At 38.2% G+C, this 21849-nt stretch overlaps 1 protein-coding gene across 1 annotated transcript; it reads right to left on the bottom strand.

Annotated features, from left to right (window-relative positions):
- Nucleotides 1-726: 726 nt before the first annotated feature.
- On the bottom strand, nucleotides 727-3031 carry LOC108398680 (oxysterol-binding protein-related protein 11). Its single transcript, XM_073215576.1, has one exon. It carries the CDS (start codon nucleotides 2530-2532, stop codon nucleotides 955-957), a length of 1578 nt encoding a protein of 525 aa, XP_073071677.1. The 5' UTR covers nucleotides 2533-3031; the 3' UTR covers nucleotides 727-954.
- Nucleotides 3032-21849: the final 18818 nt, after the last annotated feature.

Genomic DNA, 21849 nt, shown 5'->3' on the forward strand with positions numbered 1-21849 from the left:
TTACATTTTGAGTGAACAGAGGTAAGATAAAATATAACTTACCCAAGGGATAGCACATAATACTGGATATTAACCTACAAATGAAAAAAAAGAGTAAGGGAAAAAGTAACAGTTTTATTTTTTAATACTTGCTTATGTTTTTTAATGCCTCAGTTCTTGAGAAAGGCCAAAATCTCATCATATTGACATGAACATATTTTAAAAAATTGTCTCTCAAGTGTAATATTTAATAAAACTGCTGAAAAATGTTCTGAAATTTTTCAAGTCAATGTTTTCAAGTATATTAAAATGATCAGAAGAAAAAATTCTTCTTATTTATAATTCTAATCAATTTATAAATATACTTTTTAAAAGACAGTTCCAACAGAGGTGGATAATGGTAAGTTCCTCAGACACAGGCACAGTCTCTCTGAAGAACAGAATGACTTGTTACTACAATCTGATTTTTTTAGCACTGATTTCAGGCACAATGGCTGAATCCACTTCTGGGTCATCTTCCTCCTCCTCTTGGTTTGCTTTTAAGAGTAGCGAATACTTCAGTTACTGAAAGAAAGCAGAGCACAGACCCGCGAAGAGACTTCACTTCTCACTATAAAGAAATCAAAACACTGAGTTCTCACTAATGTGTTTCTCTGCTGCCCCCACGAGAAAATAGGGGATTCAAACTCAGCTTTAGGAGCAGGAACTGAATGAAAGATTAATCACCTAAGAATTCAGGTGAAAAGTTCTATAATATTGCTCACATCACAGGAACATGTTGGTGAGAGGGCCATCGTGCTTCTCCAACACTTTGGTCTTGCCGCAGTCCTGCAGTGCGCTACCAGGTACATCATGCTGAGCTAGTCTCAGTCTGTGCAATCAGGAAGCAGGTCACTCAGTGCAATGATTCCATTCTGGGAGGATTTAGGGTAAACAGAAAAGAATTTCATTTGGTCAAGTCTCAGATAGTGTGTGTCACTCTGCTGGTTGTGTTGTTGGAATTATTTTCCAAAGGGGTTTGTGATAAACCCAGCCATCTCCCTCTTTAATAAAATATTTCGTTTTCCAGGGTGTGTCTGTTTCAGTACGATGCCTTTCTTCAGTCCTCTGACATTCCTCCAGGGTATGTTTATGCTCTGCAGCCTTATCAATTTCAGATTCCCTCAGAGAATATGTCACGTCTTTCCATAATCGCCTGGATTCAAATGGATCTTGCTTCTCCAGAGGTCTTACTCTTTTCTTCGTCACTGCAAACTTAGTCAAGTCCACACACTTGGTGTCTCCACTGCTATAAGTGAACTCAAAAACACTATTCCATTCCCCTTGCACTCTGCATACCACAGTGTTGATGAGATTATGTTTTACTTCACCTGTAACCCTGTGCAGTTTGCCACCATAAAATGGCTTAGTATGAAAAGTGATGCTGGCTGAATACCCAGTTTTTGCACAGTTGACACTGACTTTGCCACCCAATTCCACCCAAGGAACAGTTAAAATTGACCGGGCATATGCACAGGGTAGGGAAAAGGTATACTCTTCTCCATGTTCCAACCGACTGAGGACACCTTCTCCAATCATTGTCACACCTATTGACATGCCTAAGAATTTGCTCTTAGCCCAGACATGTGCATTCACACATATTTTCCTCTCAGCACATTCTGCATAAAATTCTGAGACTGGAGGATGATGGGAAACCTGCTCAGCAACAAATCTGACTGCGTAACAGTCTGATCCCACCTGGCTCAAAGCCTCCTCTGATAGAGAAGCATGATTTGTGACTGCCTGGGTAGAAGAGCTGCTCGTAACACTGGAGGCTACCTCACTTTTCGGCATCCTCCAAGAACAGTGAAATGTTTCTCCAATAATAGGATTGTACGGTTTCTTAGCAATGGCTCCCTTTCGGCCTTCATGAAATGAGGTAAGGTAGTACTCAACAAAATGAATCATTCTGTCCTCAGCCATGGCTCCATTGGTGATGGCTATAAACAGGTCTGGATGAGACATTAAGTCTGCATACATTTCCAGCAAGCAACGCTTCTCTAGGATAAATGTAGGAAGCACCACTCTTGTTAAGTCCATGCCCAGCTTAAGCTGTGACAAGAGATGCAGGATAACACTGCGTTGCTCTTCCACGGCTCCCAGGTCACCCTCCTTATTGTCACATGCATCCTCTACCTCATCATCTGCATTTACTTCTTCAGGTTCCCTTGCTAATAGCCCAGATTCTGGAACACACTGCTCTTCTGAGACTGCCACTGGCTTACTCTGCTCAGTTGCAAAGGCCTGGTCAGCTCCATTTTTATAGTGGTTTGGTAAAGGTATCTTTGGTTCTAACCACTCGATTGTCGTTCCTGAAGTCAATGAGCCCTTCTGATGTAATGCATGCTGCAACTGGAGAATATGAAAGCAGTCGTTTAAGCAGTTCATAGTTGCCATGGAAGTAGCTTTGAGCATTAAGAGATCCTGGTCCAAGAAACTAAGATGACCAGAAGCAGGAAGGCATTCAATTCGTCTAATTAAGTCTCTTTGTTGTCCTTCAGCATGAGACATCATTTCTCTGACTTCCACAAGATGGTCTGGAGGTAAGTGAGCTCTTTTGCTCACTGATTGTAGTTTGGAATGGCCAACATTAAAAAAAGAAATGGCATTTTGACTTGGTCTCCTCTGGGATATAGGAGAATTACCACTAGATGCAAGCGAGAAGCTCCGTGATTTCAGAGGAGGATTATTCTTTCCAATAGCTTCAGTGTGATGTTGTATACATATCTAAAGTCTGCTAACCCAATGTTGTCGCTCTTTAGCATCTGTGGCTCTGAGTTTATACTGTTCCCCACTGGCAGCATTTACAGTGAAGGTATGAGAGTCCTCATCACTGGGTGATATCACAGCTCCTGCAAGCTGCAAAGTACCTCTGGGTTTTTGATTTCTAGACTGTTCGTTCACAAAGTACTCCAATAACCCAGCTTCATTGTTTAAAACAAAAAACCTGTACTGCCACCCAGTGACAAGGTTGGTATACTTCATTAGGTAGCCATAAACATTTTCCATGTGATCACTGGAGCCATCTTTGGGCAGGGCACGCGGCCCTGAAGGAGCCCCCACTGACTTTTTTTAACCTACACTTTTTAGTTTTCCTGAAATACATTTTGTCTTATTAGTGTTTAGCACTTTTTCTGGCCCACTTGTTTTTGATGGCTTCACTAAGAAGAATGACCATTCATTGATTCAGACCTCCTTCAGAATATTCTACCTCAGGACCTTTACGTCAGGCTAAATTAGGACATTCTGAACTGATCCAATACTAAATGCCTTAAACTGCTTTGCAATCAGTTTCTAGGAATGGAGTGGGGATGTAGAGAAGAGAAGAGATGGAGGGTAAGAGATAAGAATAAAACTTTGGAAGAAGAGTACATTTTTTTTAAACATTAGAATCAAGATATTCATTATAAATATGAAAAACACAGCTGTGACTGGCATAGGGAGTGATTCAGCCTTCCATCCTGGCAGTCTTTTCACTTTGGCAGCATGAATTGGACCTGAAAGACTTCTACTGCTTTGGGTTCTGATATTCATTTAGTCTTACCAGCAAGAAAAATCACCCCGGAGCAATGAGCATGCTGCTTTTGTTAATTCTCTCAAATATGTCCCTTGTTTAAATCACTGCTGATTAAACATTCTGGACATCTTTCCTTTCTAAATGTGCCAGGACTCATCAGTGATCACAGCGGAAGGCAAAAGCTAAATCTGTTTCCTTAAAATGTTTTCTGCAAGTGAGCACTGGAAAAAACAATAGCAGCTAAGATGATGAGGGGCTGTAGTGGGCTGTGTGTCTTTTACCTGCTGATAGCTTCAAGAAATGGAATATTATCTGGAAGGAAACACCACCAGGAGCTGAGTCAGTCCAGATACTTGAACTACTGTAAGCCTGGATTTCTGCTGCCAAAGCGAGAATTTCCCCAGTGGAGCTGATTGCTCTGCTGCTGCTGAAGGTCACTTAGAGGTAGTAATTTTGGCTCTGATAGTGGATTTTCTCTCTGCCTTATCAGAAATGGTGTTCAAATTCACTCTAATATTTGATTTTTTTATTTCCTTAACAGTCTGAATATTAAGATAGTGAAATTAGTTGCCACAAAGAAACCAGGCATGTGTAGGATGTTAACTGAAAGTTCATTTATACTATGCTACTTTTAGCATAACAAAAGTTAGACTCTTTGTTCCATCTATGACATTATCAGGAAGAGGATGACTACCACAGCAAATTACTTACTTCCACCTGCCTAACAATCCAACAGGCTCTGTCAGTTGTTTTAAGGGAGAAAATCCTCATATTCCATGTAATACAATAGAAAGAGTGCTGTTATGGAAGTTAGAACATGTTTTCTGTTCTTGGCTCTGCCCACAAATGTGTTACCTTGAATAAGTCACTTATACCTTCTGATCTTTAATTTCTCATCTATGGAGACATTAGACTAGAGTAAGATCTTGGGTTTTATATTTCATTCTATCACTTCCCCTGTCCTAGCTAGAATTATCTTCTTGGACTGTTCCTAGGATTTTACCTGTGTACCTCACTCAGTGCAGGCTGGGAATTAGTTTAATTATCACTTGGAAAATAATCTGAAGAAAAAACAAATCATGTATTTTTCTTCTGCGAAGAAAGATCTTATTTTAGAGATTTGGCTTTGGTGATTTCAAGGGTCATTTTTAAAGATGTATTTGAGTAGAATGATTCATTAGTCTTTCATACAGAGCAGCTCTCTTGGAGTTGGTGGGTGGGGAAGGTTAAGTGGTATGAGCCTCATTCTGAGGTCTGCCACTGACTCCTCTCTGGATTCAGGCCAGTCACTACACTTCTTTATATACAAATATCTTTATTTCTATCTGAGAGCTATTTGGTTATGTAAACTTGCCCCGAGAAATTATGGCAGATACAAATAAAAATCATTTGGGAGCAAAATGCCCATGGGACAATGTCAGAAGAATTTTAGAAGTAAGTAAAAACCTAAAATTTGCTTCCTTTCGCCTTTGTTATTGACAACGTAAGTGCCTTATGATTTGGAGAACTCTAACATCATCTGTGGGTTGTCATGGCAACAGCTGCTGCTATTAGCAGCCAACCTAGAAGGATCCAAATGTAAGGTAATAATTCAAAAGTCTTTCTTCTGGCTATGACATATGAAGTGGCCAGTGTTTTTCTCCTCTGGTCTATGTACCTTTCCCATTTCTCACTTTCTGTCGATCAAAGGCCATTTCTTGTTCTTTTCTTCTGCAGAAATACATGGTTGCATTGGCCAATGGTCCCAGATAATGCTCTTTCCTTCCTTGGCAGGTCTAGAAGGGATATGAATGCAGGGGAAATGGGGCTGAGTCACAGAAACCTTTTGATGGGGAAGAATTAGAAGACATTCTCTTGTTCTAAAATTAGGAGTAGATAATGGAGGCCTATTTCTATACTCTCATGTAACTCAGTAATAATTGTTAGAGTGACTTAGCTTAATTTACTTTTCTTGTTTTATGGCAGAGAAATACTGATTGGATTAAGTAAGTGGTTACATAAGTTTAGCATAGCATATGTTTATCTATCCACTGTATATTCTTTCTTTTTCTATTGGCTTTTTATTTATTTATTTTCTTTCCTATTTCATCCATCCCTCCACCCCCTTCACCAAGGCAACCATCAGTCTGTTCTCTGTGTCTATGAGTCTGTTTCTGTTTAGTTTGTGTGTTTGTTTTGTTTTTCAGATTCTACAGGTATGTGAAATCAATTGGAATTCATCTTTCTCTGTCTGGCTTATTTTATTTAGCATAATACTCTCTAGGTCCACCCATGTTGTCTCAGATGGCAAGATTTCATTTTTTCTTATGGCTGAATAGTAATCCATTGTATATATGTAACACTTCTTCATATACTTTTCTATCGATGGGCACTTAGGCTGCTTCCATATCTTGGCTATTGTAAATAAGGTAACAAACAGAGGTCCATATGTCTTTTCAAACTAGTGATTTTGTTTTCTTTGGGTAAACTCCCAGAATTGGAATTTCTGGGTCATAAGGTTTCCATTTCTAGTTTTTTTTTGAAACACCTCCATACTGCTTTCCACAGTGGCTTCATCAATTTACAGTCCCACCAAATGTGCATGAGGGTTCCTTTCCTCTACCTTCTCACCAAGACTTTATTTCTTGTGTTCTTGGTATTAACTCAGACTGATGTGATCTTATTGTGTTTTTGATTTGCATTTCCCTGATGATTAATGATGTTGAGCATCTTTTCATGTGTCTGTTAGCCATTTGTGCCATCTGTATGTCTTCTTTGGAAAAATGTCTGTTCAGGTCCTCTGCTAATTTTCAATTGGTTTTTTTTTTTTTTGATGCTGAGTTGTATGAGTTCTTCATATACATTGGATATTAACCCCAAATTGAATGTATCATTTGCAAACATCTCCCATTCTATAGGTTGTGTTTCTGTAATGTTGATGGTTTTCTTCACTGGGTAGAAGCTTTTTAGTTTGTTGTAGTCCCACTTGTTTAATTTTCCTTTTGTTTCCCTTGCCTAGGGAGACATACCCAGAAAAAATTATTAATATTGGTGTTCAAGGGTTTACTAACTATATTTTCTACTAGGAGTTTCATGGTTTGTTTTATGATTTCTATTTAGAGTTTTATGGTTTTATGGTTATATGGTCTTATATGTAGGTCTTTAACCATTTCAACTTTATTTTTGTGTATGGCATAAGACAGCAATCCAGTTTTATTCTTTTACATGTAGCTCTCCAGTTTTCCCACTACCATCTATGAAAGACATAGATGTCTTTTCCCCATTGTATATTTTTTCCTCCTTTGTCATATATTAATTGACCATATAGGCATGGACTTCTTTCTGTGCTCTCTATTCTGTTACACTGATCCATGAATCTGTTCTGATGCCAATACCTTACTGCTTTGATTACTGTAGCTTTGTAGTATAGCTTGAAGTTGGAGAGTGTAATACCCCAGCTGTGTTCTTCTTTCTCAAGATTGCTTTGGATGTTCAAGGTCTTTTGTGGTTCCATACAAATTTTAGGAGTATTTACTTTTGTTCTGTGAGAAATGCCATTGGTGTTTTGATAGGTATGCTCTGAATCTGTAGATTGCCTTGGGCAGTATGGCCATTTAAAAAATACCAATTCTTCCAATCCATGACCATGGAATATTTTTCTATTTATTTGTGGAATACCAAATCAGGATGGTAAATGGGACCAATGCTAAAATTCCTATCTTCAGCTTAAATACACACATAAATTATATTTTATAAATTGAAAAGTGCATGGCCACACTCAAAAACATGAAGGAAAAATATGCAGTCAAGAAACCATGACATTACCACATAAAGTGGCAAAACAAACAAAATCAAACAGAAACACATGGCTGTTGGCAGCTGAAGCTGTGGGCTTGGCATAATCTAATAGGAACTCCAAAAGGAGGAGCAGAGAAAATGGGTGTAAATACTATGAGACATAATGCATGGGATTCCTCAAAACCAAAGAAAGACAAAAGTCCTGAGAGAAAAATTCCACCATGTCTTAAATGGGGTAAATATACTTTAAAAATTTACATCTGCACATGTTTTAGTACAATTGCAGGATTAATGAGAAAATCCTACAAACAAAAATAAAAATCAGATTAACTGTAGAATTTTCTCAGTAAAACTAGATGCCTGTGGAAATAGATTGATATCTGCAAGGTTTCTGAAGGAAAAATAACTACTATACTTCTACAGCAAGTCAAGCTATAATTTGTGAAGGTATTTTAAAACATACATGTACCTCTAAAATAAAAAACCATCATTAGAAAAAATTTGAAAGTATTTTTCAAATAGTGAGTAAATTTTTAGAATTAGAATGAAGTAGTGATGTACAAGAATCAAAAGTGAGCAATCAGGAAACCATAACGGAAAAGGCAAATGAAGGTTGTTTTTAAAGAGAAATAAAATAATATTTTTATGCTTAGTAGCAAGTATCTAGGATTTTAGGCTATAATTATATGGGAGTTGGGGGAAAGTTGGAAGAAAAGCAGAGTGTGCTAAGATTATTGTCTTCTTCAGGAGGAGAGAGATACTGATTAACATTGGACTTTGTTAAGAAAATACAAATATATGTATAAATGTTAAAAAATTTAAGGGTCAGCAGTAAAAAAAAAAGGAAAGAAAGGAAAAAATAGAATACATAATTTCCAAATGAGTAGAGGGGGAAGGGGGAACAAAATCTTGATCAGTTGAAGAGAAGACAGGAAATGAAAAAAGAAAACAAGGAAAAATAAACCAAAAAGATTATAAAAGATAACAAAATAATATGACAGACACAGAATATATCAGTAATTATGAAATATGTAAAGCATCTAAATTACCTTCTAAACAATAGAGACTTTCACAGTTGACAAAAATAAATCCATTTATAGCTATTCCCAGAAGTACCCAGAAATAGATAAAAAATGGATAAGAGAATATATATATGATAAATATCAGTATAAAGAACCTAGTATAGCAATATTCAAATCATAAAAATAGAATAGCTTGGCAAACAGCCTTAAAACGTTCAAAGAAAAAAATACTCAATACAAATAAAAGGAACAATTCCCCCAATAAGCGACAAAAATGTTACCTAATCACCCTGCAATCTCACACTTAATTATATAATTTAATTAGTTAGATCTTTGGTATTCAATTTCTAAATAGCATTTTAGAATAATAGTTTTTAATGATGATACTTAAAATATGTAAATCATTTATTTCTTAACACAATAGCTATACTTTTTAATGTAATAAACAGAAAAAGTATTAACTGAGAAATTCTTCACATTTGAAACTTTGATCCCATTCTTTTCAGAGTGTGTATTCCTGATGCTCCATTGTCCCACTGAGCTACATATAAACTTCAGGGATGGTCTTCTTCCTTGTGTAATTCTGAAATATCAGTATTTAAATAATAAATAATATCTCAATGCATTTGTCCAAAAGTAGCATAGCATCATTTTTATATGTAGATATCTCCTTCCCTTTATTCTGTTTTTCATTCCCCTGACTGGGATGACATTAGAGTCACCTTTAATAGATTAGTCACCTTACTAGATTTTGCTTATTAATGCTTGTATGTAATAAACAATTTTTCCCAGTTCTTATGTTTAAAAATATAAAACATTCAAGATGGTTCTCCAAGAATTTATCTTTCCCCCTGTCATTAGAATATAGAAGAGAACAAATTAAGGTGACATAAAATTAGGAATAGTAGAAAATGTGAATGTCAAGACAAAAAAAATCACACCTGATGTAACAGGAATTATTAATTGCAATGTCTTGTTAATTCATTTTTGTGTTATTTATCTTTGACTGAGATTACATAGGAATCCTACCTGGGAATGAAAGAAAAAAATGAAATACCGCTTGAGGAACATATCTATAGTAAGAGGTTAGAAACTCTTTGGAGTCAGTAAAGTTATAGGCCAGGCAAACGGATGTCTTTTGATCTTATGCCATCCTGTATTAATCAAAGCATTCCATCTCCTGAGCTTACTGTTGTACAGCAAAAATTTACTCTATAGCTTGACACAAGCAGGAGAATTCTAATTTATTGTCATTCCCTTAAAGCCTTGTGTAAAGAAAACATGCCTTTTAACAAGTATGCTTCCCCAGTGCCTATTTCTTGTCAACAGACATGGTTTAATCTTTAAGAGGCAGATGCACACATCTTCTGGCTGAAAATACAGAGAGCAATTTTACAGCACACACATCAAGCGGGGAATTGGGCACAGTTGCAGTACTCTCCTGATCAGTTTTAGAAACGCTTTTTGCAGTGCTGGACAAGCACTGGCCTCATGCCGGATCCCCAAACTCCTCCTGTGGAGTGTAATCTCTTAAGAGATTTTTTGTTACTGTCTTTATTGCTTAGATCAACACCAGGCAGACTGAGTGAAAATGGCCCTTCAAATCTATTTTTAATCTGGCAAACAAGCAAATTAGTTGTGAATTATTTATCAAGAACATCCAGGTGGGCACTAACACAGTCAAATCAGCTTTCCGCATTCCTGTGACCTAGAGTTTGGAGCCTTGGAAATATTGCTGTCATACCTATTTCTTTTCTTTTTACCAATTTTCAATTTGTTTTCTAAAATAATTTGATATGCTCTCAGAGTACTGAAAGATGTTTGCTTCTTTGTCCTGAAATGAGATAGTCGAATTATTGAGAAAAATTGAATAGTACCTAGACCAACAATTGTTTGGGATTTACAGAGAAATACAAAGAAGGACTTCGGGAAGGAAAAATTGAAGGAAGAAAGACATTTTTTAAAAAGGAAGGTTAAGATTATAGCTAACAGCACTTTCAGGGCTAGGAAAGAGGAATATAGCCTGTGTATTGTGCTAATCCTACCACAGCAGTCAGTGAATTTATTTTAAGGAAAGAACAAGCCGATAAAAATCTGTAATCTTATGAAGCCAATATGAATTCTCTTTCCATTGCTGACCTAAATCTCTCATCAACCCAAATATTGTCACCTCATTTTACAGTGCAGAGGCTAATAAACAACATCAAGCCTTGTATTACTCTTACTTCTAATATACAGGCAAATTTCCTGGCTGCTTCATAACCCAAAGGTTATAAAATCTTGGATAAAAGTGTAGAATTAACTCAAGCAAAATGGAGGCATGCTTGGAAAATACCAAGCAGAGAATACCCTGTCAGCAATGAGAATAAATATGATTTGTGTTATTAGAAATATTATAATGCTCTTAAGTAACAAGACAATTTCTATAAGATGGATATAAGGTGTTATTTTTAATCTGAGTTTTATGAGTTTTAAAAAGTTACAAAAGCTAACTACTTACTATATATGACAGTTAATTCTGATAAAAACCCAAGGGGTTAGGGTTAGTAATGTCCTTATTGATGACAAAACCAAAATATGAGAGACTGAATAGCTTACCCAAAGTTCCATAGCACAACTAACAAGTGGGCCAGCAAAGAGCTTGACATATTCTGTTTTCAGAGCCACCATTTTAACTACTTGATATTTGGCCTCTCTTCTGTTCACTATAGCTAATACTACTAAATTACTGTTGTAAAGCACTGGGGTGACCCTCTATCAAAATAATGAAAATGCCTTTACAGTGTCTTGTACAAAATTTACACAAAGCCTTTGAATTATTTGCTACTCTGATGGACATAAAACTGATAACTGTGCTCTTTCAGTATTCCTTTTTGCCACGCATACTTTCTGCTCAAGATGGTGTTAAATAATATTTTGGGTGGAGCTGGGAGTGGGAGAGATGCCAAAAAGTAAAAGACAGAGAGTAAATCAGTGGGGGTAAGAGAGAATTGCAAGGACACAAATCAGAAAAAGTGTGCATTTTCAAGTTTACCAGTGAAAAGTGATGTTACACTTAAAATATGAGAGTAAAAAAAAGTTTAACACTGATGTGCCTCAAACTTTTTCTGTAAATCTCACTTAATTCTCCTGTGACGTAAATGTTATTTCCCATTTTAAAAGTGAGGGGCCTGGAGTGAACCAGAATTCAAATCCAGGTCTTCTCTTGTCCAGTCCTTGGCTCTGCTTTCTATTGCACTGCCTCTCGGTTTCTGTGAGATGCAACGGTAAACCCTGGTTCCAGAGTCAGTTCAGAATCCTGGATTTCCAAATTATGACACCCCTGCTTATGAGCTGTGTAATCTTGAACAATTTAATTAACCTCTCTGCAGCCCGATATCTTTATTTGTAAAATGGGAATGAAAATGATGTAAAGAGTTGTGAGGACTAATGAGCTGATACAAACAAAAGCACATAGAAGAATGTCTTCTGTAAAGGTTGAACAAACTGTTGAAAATAATCATTGTTCTTGTTTTTACTATTGTGAGCCATTGCTATAGTAGTGCGCTTGGAACAACGTAAGTATGTTCAGTTTCACTGTTTCTAGTCAACATTGTGTTGGAGGTCTTTGCCAGCGCCATAAAGCAAGAGAAAGAAAAAAAAAGTCATTCGGATCAGAAAGAAGTATAAATATCTTTATTCACAGATGACGGGTTAGCGAATGTCAAAAATCCTACCACATTGACAGAAATACTATGTAATGCATTTACATAGGTAAAAATCCAGTGTCGATGGAAATGCCAGAGGTAATCAGTGAGCATAGCAAATCAAGGCCAATACATAAAAATCAATTGTACTTTTTACACTAGCAACAAACATTAAAATTAGAAAATAGCAATTATAATTATCTTCAAAAGTGTGAAAGAGTTGCTAATACATTTAACAATGTGAAAAACGTGTACACTCAAAACTATAAAATATTGCAAGGAAAAATTAAATAGAAGAAAACTAACAGATATACTGTGTACTTGGATCAGTAGACTCGATATTCTTGAGAAGTGAGTTCCTCCTAAATTGATCAATGCAGTCTCAATAAAAATCCAAGCAGACTTTTACATAGAAGATGTAAATCGAGGGCTCTTAGGTGATGCCTGGCACATAGTTGGAGCTCGCTCTATGTTTCACCCATACAACTGAGCCAACTATATATATATTTTTAATTTTTAACATCTTTTCTTATTTGGTATCATTAATGTACAATTACATGAACAATATTGTGGTTTGTAGACTCCCCCCATTACCAAGTCCCCACCAAATACCCCATTACAGTCACTGTCCATCAGCGAAATAATATGCTATAGAGTCACTACTTATCTTCTCTGTGCTATATTGCCTTCCCCGTGCCCCCAACTACACTATGTGTGTGGGGCCCCTTATTCCATAATGCCCCTTATTCCTCTTATCCCTCCCTTCTCACCCACCCTCCCCAGTCCCTTTCCCTTTAGTAACTGTTAGTCCATTCTTGGGTTCTGTAAGGCTGCTGGTGTTTTGTTCCTTCAGTTTTTGCTTTCTTTTATACTCCACATATGAGTGAAATCATTTGGTACTTATCTTTCTCCGCTTGGCTTATTTCACTGAGCATAATACCCTCTAACTCCATCCATGTTGTTGCAAATGGTAGGATTTGTTTTCTTCTTATGGCTGAATAATATTCCATTGTATATATGTACCACATCTTCTTTATCCATTCATCTATTGATGGACACTTAGGTTGCTTCCATTTCGTGGCTATTGTAATTAGTGCTGCGATAAACATAGGGGTGCATATGTCTTTTTGAAACTGGGCCCTGCATTCTTAGGGTAAATTCCTAGGAGTGGAATTCCTGGGTCAAATGGTATTTCTATTTTTAGTTTTTTGAGGAACTTTCCACATACTGCTTTCCACAATGGTTGAACTAATTTGTATTCCCACCAGCAGTGTAGGAGGGTTCCCCTTTCTCCACAACCTCACCAACATTTGTTGTTGTTTGTCTTTTGGATGTTAGCCATCCTAACTGGGTGAGGTGATACCTCATTGTGGTTTTAATTTGCATGTCTCTGATGATTAGCGATGTGGAGTATCTTTTCATGTGTCTGTTGGCCATCTGAATTTCTTATTTGGAGAAGTATCTGTTTGGATCATCTGCCCATCTTTTAACTGGATTATTTGCTTTTTGTTTATTTAGGTGGTTGAGCTCTTTATATATTTTCGATGTCAACCCCTTATTGGATATGTCATATATGAATATATTCTCCCATACTGTAGGATGTCTTTTTGTTCTGCTGATGGCATCCTTTGCTGTACAGAAGCTTTTTAGTTTGATATAGTCCCACTTCTTCATTTTTGCTATTGTTTCACTTGCCATGGAGGTTCATGAAGAAGTTGTTCATGTTTATATTCAAGAGAGTTTTGCCTATGTTTTCTTCTAAGAGTTTTATGGTTTCATGATTTACATTCAGGTCTTTGATCCATTTCAAGTTTATTTTTGTGTATGGAGTTAGACAGTAACCAGTTTCATTCTCTTACATGTAGTTGTCCAGTTTTGCCAACGCCAGCTGTTGAAGAGGCTGTCATTTCCCCATTGTATGTCCATGGCTACTTTATTGTATATTAATTGACCATATATGCTTGGGTTTATATCTGGGCTCTCTAGTCTGTTCTATGGGATATGAGTCTGTTCTTGTGCCAGTACCAAATTGTCTTGATTACTGTGGCATTGTAGTGGAGCTTGAAGTTGGGAGGCGAGATCCCCCTTGCTTTATTCTTCCTTCTCAGGATTGCTTTGGCTATTTAGGGTATTTTCTGGTTCCATATGAATTTTAGAACTATTTGTGCCAGTTGGTTGATGAATGCTGTTGGTATTTTGACAGGAATTGAATTGAATCTGTAGATTGCTTTAGGCAGATGGCCATTTTGACAATATTAGTTCTTCCCTCCCAAGAACAAGGGATGAGTTTCCATTTGTTAGTGTCCTCTTTAATTTCTGTTAAGAGTGTCTTGTAGTTTACAGGGTATAGGTCTTTCACTTCCTTGGTTAGGCTTATTCCTGGGTATTTTATTCTTTTTGATGCAATTGTGAATGGAATTGTTCCCCTGATTTCTCTTTCTGATAGTTCATTGTTGGTGTATAAGAATGCAACAGATTTCTGTGTATTAATTTTGTATCCTGCAACTTTGCTGAATTCAGGTATTAGATCTAGTAGTTTTGGAGGGGATTCTTTAGGGATTTTTATGTAAAATATCATGTCATCTCCAAACAGGGACAGTTTAACTTCTTCCTTGCCAACCTGGATGCCTTTTATTTCTTTGTGCTGTCTGATTGTCATGACTAGAACCTCCAGAACTATGTTGAATAAAAGTGGGAAGAGTGGGCTTCCTTGTCTTGTTCCCAATCTTAAAGGAAAAGCTTTCAGCTTCTCACTGTTAAGTATAATGTGGGGTGTCAGTTTTTCATAAATGGCATTATTATGTTGAGGTACTTGCACTCTGTACCCATTTCATTGAATGTTTTATCATGAATGGATGTTGAATTTTGTCGAATGCTTTTTCAGCATCTATGGAGATGATCATGTGGTTTTTGTCCTTCTTGTTGTTGATGTCGTGGATGATGTTAATGGATTTTCTAATGTTGTACCATCCTTGCATCCGTGGGATGAATCTCACTTGATCATGTTGTATAAACCTCTTGATGTATTTTTGAATTCAGTTTGCTAATGTTTTGTTGAGTATTTTTGCATCTATGTTCATCAGGGATATTGGTCTGTAGATTTCTTTTTTTGTGTTGTCTTTGCCTGGTTTTGGTATTAGAGTGATACTGGCTTCATAGGATGAGTTCAGAAATATTCCTTCCACTTCTATTTTTTGGAAAATCTTAAGGAGAATGCTTATTATGTCTTCTCTAAATGATAAAATTCAGCTGTGAATCCATCTCATCCAGGGGTTTTGTTCTTTGGTAGTTTTTTGAATACTGATTCAATTTCATTGCTGGTCATATGTCTGTTTAGATTTTCTGTTTCTTCCTGGGTCAGTCTTGGAATGTTGTATTTTTCTTGAAAGTTGTCCATTTCTTGCTGTTATCCAGTTTGTTGGCATATAGTTTTTCATAGTATTCTCTCATAATTCTTTGTATTTCTGTGGTGTCCATAGTGATTTTTCCTTTCTTATTTCTGATTCTGTTTATGTGTATAGATTCTCTTATTTTCTTACTAAATCTGGCTAGGGGTTTATCTATTTTGTTTATTTTCTCAAAGAACCAGCTCTTGGTTTCATTGATTTTTTTTCTATTGTTTTATTCTTCTCAATTTTATTTATTTCTTCTCTGATCTTTATTATGTCCCTCCTTCTACTGACTTTGGGCCTCATTTGTTCTTCTTTTTCCAGTTTGAACAATTGTGAATTTAGACTATTTATTTGGGATTGTTCTTCCTTCTTTAAATAGACCTGGATTGCTATGTACTTTACTCTTAGAATTGCCTTCACTGTGTCCCACAGAGGTTGGTATGTTGTGCTGTTTTCATTTGTCTCCATATATTGCTTGATCCCTGTTTTAATTTGATCATTGATCCATTGCTTATTTAGGAGCATGTTGTTAAGCCTCCATGTGTTTGTGGGCTTTTTGTTTTCTTTGTACAATTTATTTCTAGTTTTATACCTTTGTTATCAGAGAAGTTGTTTGGTAGAATTTCAATCTTTTTGAATTTTCTGAGGCTCTTTTTGTGGCCTAGTATGTGGTTTATTCTGGAAATTGTTCCATGTGCACTTGAGAAGAATGTGTATCCTCCTGCATTTGGGTGGAATGTTCTACAGATGTTAGGTCCATCTGTTCTAATGTGTTGTTCAGTGCCTCTGTCCCTTTACTTATTTTCTGTGTGGTGGATCTGTCCTTTGGAGTGAGTGGTGTGTTGAAGTCTCCTAAAATAAATGCATTGCATTCTATTTCCTCCTTTAATTCTGTTAGTATTTATTTCACATATGTAGGTACTCCTGTCTTGGGTGCATAGATATTTATAATGGTTATATCCTTCTGTTGGACTGCCCCCTTTTTCATTACATAATATCCTTCTTTGTCTCTTTTACTTTCTTTGTTTTAAAGTCTATTTTGTCTGATATAAGTAAAGCAACAGCTAGTTTTCTCCCTATTGTTCATGTGAAATATCTTTTTCCATCCCTTCACTTTTAGTCTGTGTATGTCTTTGGGTTTGAAGTGTGTCTCTTGTAGGCAGCATATAGATGGGTCTTGCTTTTTTATAGATTCTGTAACTGTGTGTCTTTTGATTGGCGCATTCAGTTCATTTACATTTAGGTTGATTATCGATAGATATGTACTTATTGCCATTGCAGCCTTTGGATCTGTGCTTACCAAAGATTCAAAGGCAGCTTCTTTACTATCTAACTGTCTAACTTAACTCACTTATTATGCTATTATAAGCACAGTCTGATGATTCTTTATTTCTCTCCCTTCTTTTTCTTCCTCCTCCACTCTTTATATGTTAGGTGTTTTATTCTGTACTCTTGTGTTTCCCTTGACTGACTTTGTGGAAAGGTGATTTTATTTTGCAATTAGTTAGTATTTAGTTGATCTAATTCCTTTGCTGTGGTTTTTTTCTCTGGTCACAGCAATATAGCCTCAGGCATACTTCTATCTAGAGCAGTCCCTTTAAAATACACTGTAGAGATGGTTTGTGGGAGGTAAATTCCCCGAACTTTTGCTTATCTGGGAATTGTTTGATCCCTGCTTGAAATTTAAGTGATAATCTTGCCAGATAGAGTATTCTTGGTTTGAGGCCCTTCTGTTTCATTGCATTAAATATATCATGCCATCTGGCCTTTAAGGTTTCTGCTGAGAAATCTGATGATAGCCTGATGGGTTTCCTTTGTATGTGATCTTTTTTTCTCTCTCTGGCTGCTTTTACTTCTCTGTCCTTGTCTTTGATCTTTGCCATTTTAATTATTATATGTCTTGGTGTTGTCCTCCTTGGATCCCTTGTGTTGGTAGATCTGTGGATCTCCATGGCCTGAGAGACAATTTCCTTCCCCAGATTGGGAAAGTTTTCAGCAATTATTTCTTCAAAGATACTTTCTATCCCTTTTTCTCTTTTCTTCTTCTCCTGGTACCCCTGTAATGTGAAATATTGTTCCATTTGGATTGTTCATACAGTCTCTCTTTCATTCCTAGAGATCCTTTTTTCTTTCTCTGCCTCAGCTTCTCTGTGTTCCTGTTCTCTGATTTCTATTCCATTAACAGTCTCTTCCACCACATCCAGTCTGCTCTTAAATCCTTCCATTGTTTGTTTCATTTCTGTTATCTCCCTCCTGAATTTATCCTTCAGCTCTTGAATATTTCTCTGTAGCTCCATCAGCACCCTTATGACTTTTATTTTGAGTTCTTTTTAGGAAGATTGGTGATTTCAGTCTCACCAAGCCATCTTTCTGGTGTTTGAGGGATTTTGGATTCAATAAGGTTCTTCTACCCTTTCATGGAGATGGGAGTGGTCACCGGTGAGTAGTGTGTGTGTCAGCTGGGAGAACAAAGTCCCTTTCTGCTTGCCAGTTGCCTTGCCTGTCTCCACTGTTTGTGCCAGATAACCGCACACAGAGAGAAGCTCTGGATTAATCCCCTAGGCTGCTATGGTGGGCGGCCCTTGGGATGGCCTAGGGTGCTAGTGGGGGTCGCTGGTGAGTGGCATGTGTTCTGCCGTGAGATCAAAGCCCCTTCATGCCTTCGGGACTCTGAGCCCATATCCACTTACTGTGCCAGTCTTAGCAAACTATATTTTGCTGAGATTATCCCGGGTATTCTTGACAAATACATATTTTACAGATGAATGAAATAATACTATACATTGATTAACAATATTTCAATTACCATTTATTTTATGTTCTATATTACAGTTTGTTTTGATAGTTCCCTTCTGCGTACTTTTCTGCACTTAGCAAATAAGTGAGAATAGAAAATTTGAAGTATGTTTTCATTCTTTAAGAAATTGTATTGCGTATCTGTCATTTGTACACATAAATTCATAAACAGAGGAGCATTCCCTGTCAGGTCTATTACACTGTACACATACAAGTTATGAATGAGTTTGTCTAATAGGTCCAAGAATTCCTCCTATTTCTAGGGCTAAGAAATTCTCAGGGAGTCTCTGCCAGTGCCACAAAATTAAAGTCTTATATGAATCCCAATGGAGGGAGAAGAAATTTTCATTCCTATACTTTTTTTCTAGCATATAGTAAACTATTGCTGCTAGAGCTACAAATTCCAGGAAAAAAATTGATAAACATAGCAGTCATGCCTCACAGATCTTTTTTCCCCTACAAAAGCTCAGAGAACTATATTCAAAATGAAAATGTAGCAGTGACATTGAGAAGTTGGATAAATGAAAGAATTTAGGGGTTTGTAAATGAGAGGCATTCTAGGTAACACCTCTTTCCCTACCTGCTATGATTGGTTACATGCAAATGGTCCTATTGGACATGGATTACTGGTCAACTGAGTCTATTCGCTATAATATATCAGCTTCCCAGAAGATACTAGAGCAAGAGAGAGAAACTCTTATGGTTATGGTATTTACCAAAACTGTATAGTACAGTTTAAGAAAAGAGCTCAAAGGAAAATTGGAGGTAAGTGATTGTACCTCCCCAAGACATTACTCGCTGGTTCAAGATCAAGGCAGATTGGTAAGCTCTATATTTGTATATTGCCTGCCTAAAATATGCATAAAAAATCTACTTATTAGCTGAATCCATCTTTCCCACTTGAGTACAGGACCCTATATAGATAGATTTCAAGAGTCCCCATCCCCCACACCTTCCCCCTCAAAAACCTGGTAACTTTAAATAAAGTCTCCTAACTTACTGAAAAATCCACTGTTAGAACTTCATTTCTTTGGATGAAAGCACTGATCCTTGTCAACATGAAAATAAGCCTAGTAAATAAGTTTGGGATTCTTTATTGAAAGCAATTTTTGGTAACAGGGAGATAGAGAGTGTGAAAGCATTTAGCATATTACTTAGTGAAAGGAAGGAGCAACACACAGCAGCAATTCACCGGAGAGTTCCGCTTTATTAGGGAAAGGTGCTGGGTTATATAGGAAGGGGCATGGGGTGATTGTGGTGTTACTTCTACAGGACTGGTGGCTATTGGCTAGGTGCTGGGATTGGGAGAGGGGAGAGAGGTAATTGTGCTTCAGGTGGCACCGGCGGGAACCGAGGACCCGGAAGAGAAGCAGGAAGTTCACCATCTTATGGGTGGGGGCCCTTCATTCCCCCCTTTCTCCTCTATGGGGTTGTGGACATTGCTTCCTCTCTGACTGCTTCCTGCTGAATGGGGGCGGAGAAGGGAGTGAGGGCTACTGGGAGGAAAGGGTAGATAGGACTCCCCACAGTAAGGACGAGTAGGTGTGGACTTCCTCAGGTTGGAAATCAATGAAGGTTCCCTGTAACCATAGGTCGAGGACTTGTTGATTCCAATGGTGCCAAGAGGATACAGGTGCCAGAAGCCAGGCGTCTGCGGCCATTGTTTCCAGGAACAGTTTCTAGCGGAGAGAGGGGTCCATCTCAGCGTGTGGTGAGGAGGTTACATGAGGGTGAGGGATCTTCTGTGGCCAGAAGCTGACAGTTCCTGAGTAAAAGCTGGTTGAAAGTTTGATTAGAGATTTTTCTGACTTGGGATTTGATGAACTTTATTATACAGGGTAAGAAGAGACAGGTGAGAAGAATGATTATTATGGGGCCTGCAATGGCCAGAGCCAGGTAAGGAGGGGGTTTGTTAGTATTGAAGAGAATGGGTTGGAATTGGAAGCAGAGTGGAGGCTGGAGGCAAGGTCGGTGAGTTTGGTAATGTCAGTTTCTACAATGCCGGATTCATTGATGTAATAGCAGCACTCTTCCTGAAGGAAGACGCAGGTGCCGCCCTTTTCAGCTGTAAGCAGATCTAAGGCCCGCCGGTTTTGAAGGGTGACTTTAGCTAGCGAAGTGACCTGTCTTTGGAGAGAGGCCAGGGAATCGGCAGTGGATGTCACGGCCCCCTCAAGTTTGGCATTGAGATCTCTAATTGCCCATAGAGAGTGACCCAAGGCTCCCCCTGAAAATCCTGCCCCAATGGCTGAGGTAGCTAGGGAAATACCGACCATAATGGGAGGGAAAGTAGCCCTTCTTGTGTGCAAGGGCAAGGGAGGTTGGAGCTCAAGGAATTCTGCCATGCTGTAAAGTGTAAGCTGTGGGATTAGGGTGATGAGAATGCAGGGTATATTGGAGTTGGGAGGCAGTGAGTTGAAAAGACTGCCATTATACCAAAAGAAGTGTCCTGGTTGTGTAAAAGTTTTAGAGTTGGAGGTGGGGGTGTAGATAGAGAGGCAGTGAAGTGCACTGGAGGGGGGAGGGGTTGGGCCTACACAGTGGTGGATGGTGAGATTGTTTGCGTATTCTGGTTCCCATAGGGGTATGTTTGCCAGGGGGCAGAGGGGTTGTCCTTCTGCATGGAAGGAGTAGTTGGAAATATTAAGGGGCACGGCGGCTAGCAGTGGGCGCTGTAGTGATGCACACAAGAAACACTTGGCGGTGTTGAGGGTGTGGCTGAGAAAGATGATGGTGTCTTGAATGAGCTGTAACCAAGAGTAGGAGAAATTAGAAGAGGGGCGGGGATAGGAAGATGAAGAGCCACCGTCAAATGTTTGAATGATGACTTTTTTGGAATGTCCGATATCTGATGCAACTTGAGAGATCTAGGAATGAGAAGGAATATACTCTCGAGAGATATGAAGGGTACTGTGGTACCCCCCGTAGTAAACTGAGGCTGTGAATCCAGCGGCCCATCAAGGGTCCCAGGGATCAGGGATTGATAAGGAGAATGAGCTGTTGGGATATTTTATGAAACAGTTGGAGGAGTAATACTGTGGGTACCGAGAGTCACCCATGTAGTGAATGGCACAAGACCAGTAGGGACATCCCCCATAGGTGTCTGGCCACTGCCTGCATGAGGCTTGTTTTTGGTCATAGAGGAAGCAGAGGTAGGGAGTGAAAAGGGGGCTGCTAGTGAACACTTTGGTGGAGGGAGGAAAGTGAAGGTACAAAGGCTCAGAGCAGCCTTTTAGAGGGCAGTCTGATGTGGTAATGAGGGCAGTGGTTTTTGTTTGATGCTGTTTGTAAGTCTGTCTGACCTTGAATTGCCATACAAAGGAGGCTGAGGTGACAGGGAAGATGACAGAAATGAGGAACGAGAGCGAGAGAGCAGTAAAGGAAGAAAAGGTCATGATTCAGGTATGGATGGCAAAGAGGGTGAACAGGAGATGCAGAGTTTCAAAGGATCAGAGGGATGGAGCATGGAAGAGTAGACAGCGTCTTGGGCTGTATCCGAAGGACTCTGGGTTGGATCTTGGGTGTCCAGAGGAGGTGGGTCCTGGGTGTTTGGTTTCAACCTGGAGATATGAATCCAAGGGGTGACAGAGTTATCAGGCAGTGAGAGCTTAGCAGCCGAGTGGGTGCAGAGAATGACTGGG

Source organism: Manis javanica, chromosome 10 (assembly GCF_040802235.1).
Source record: "Manis javanica isolate MJ-LG chromosome 10, MJ_LKY, whole genome shotgun sequence".
NCBI classification, from domain to species: Eukaryota; Metazoa; Chordata; class Mammalia; order Pholidota; family Manidae; genus Manis; species Manis javanica.

Bases quoted from the DNA above. Each gene is read 5' to 3' on its own strand.
- LOC108398680 (XM_073215576.1), bottom strand. From the start codon at position 2,532: ATGATGTCTCATGCTGAAGGACAACAAAGAGACTTAATTAGACGAATT.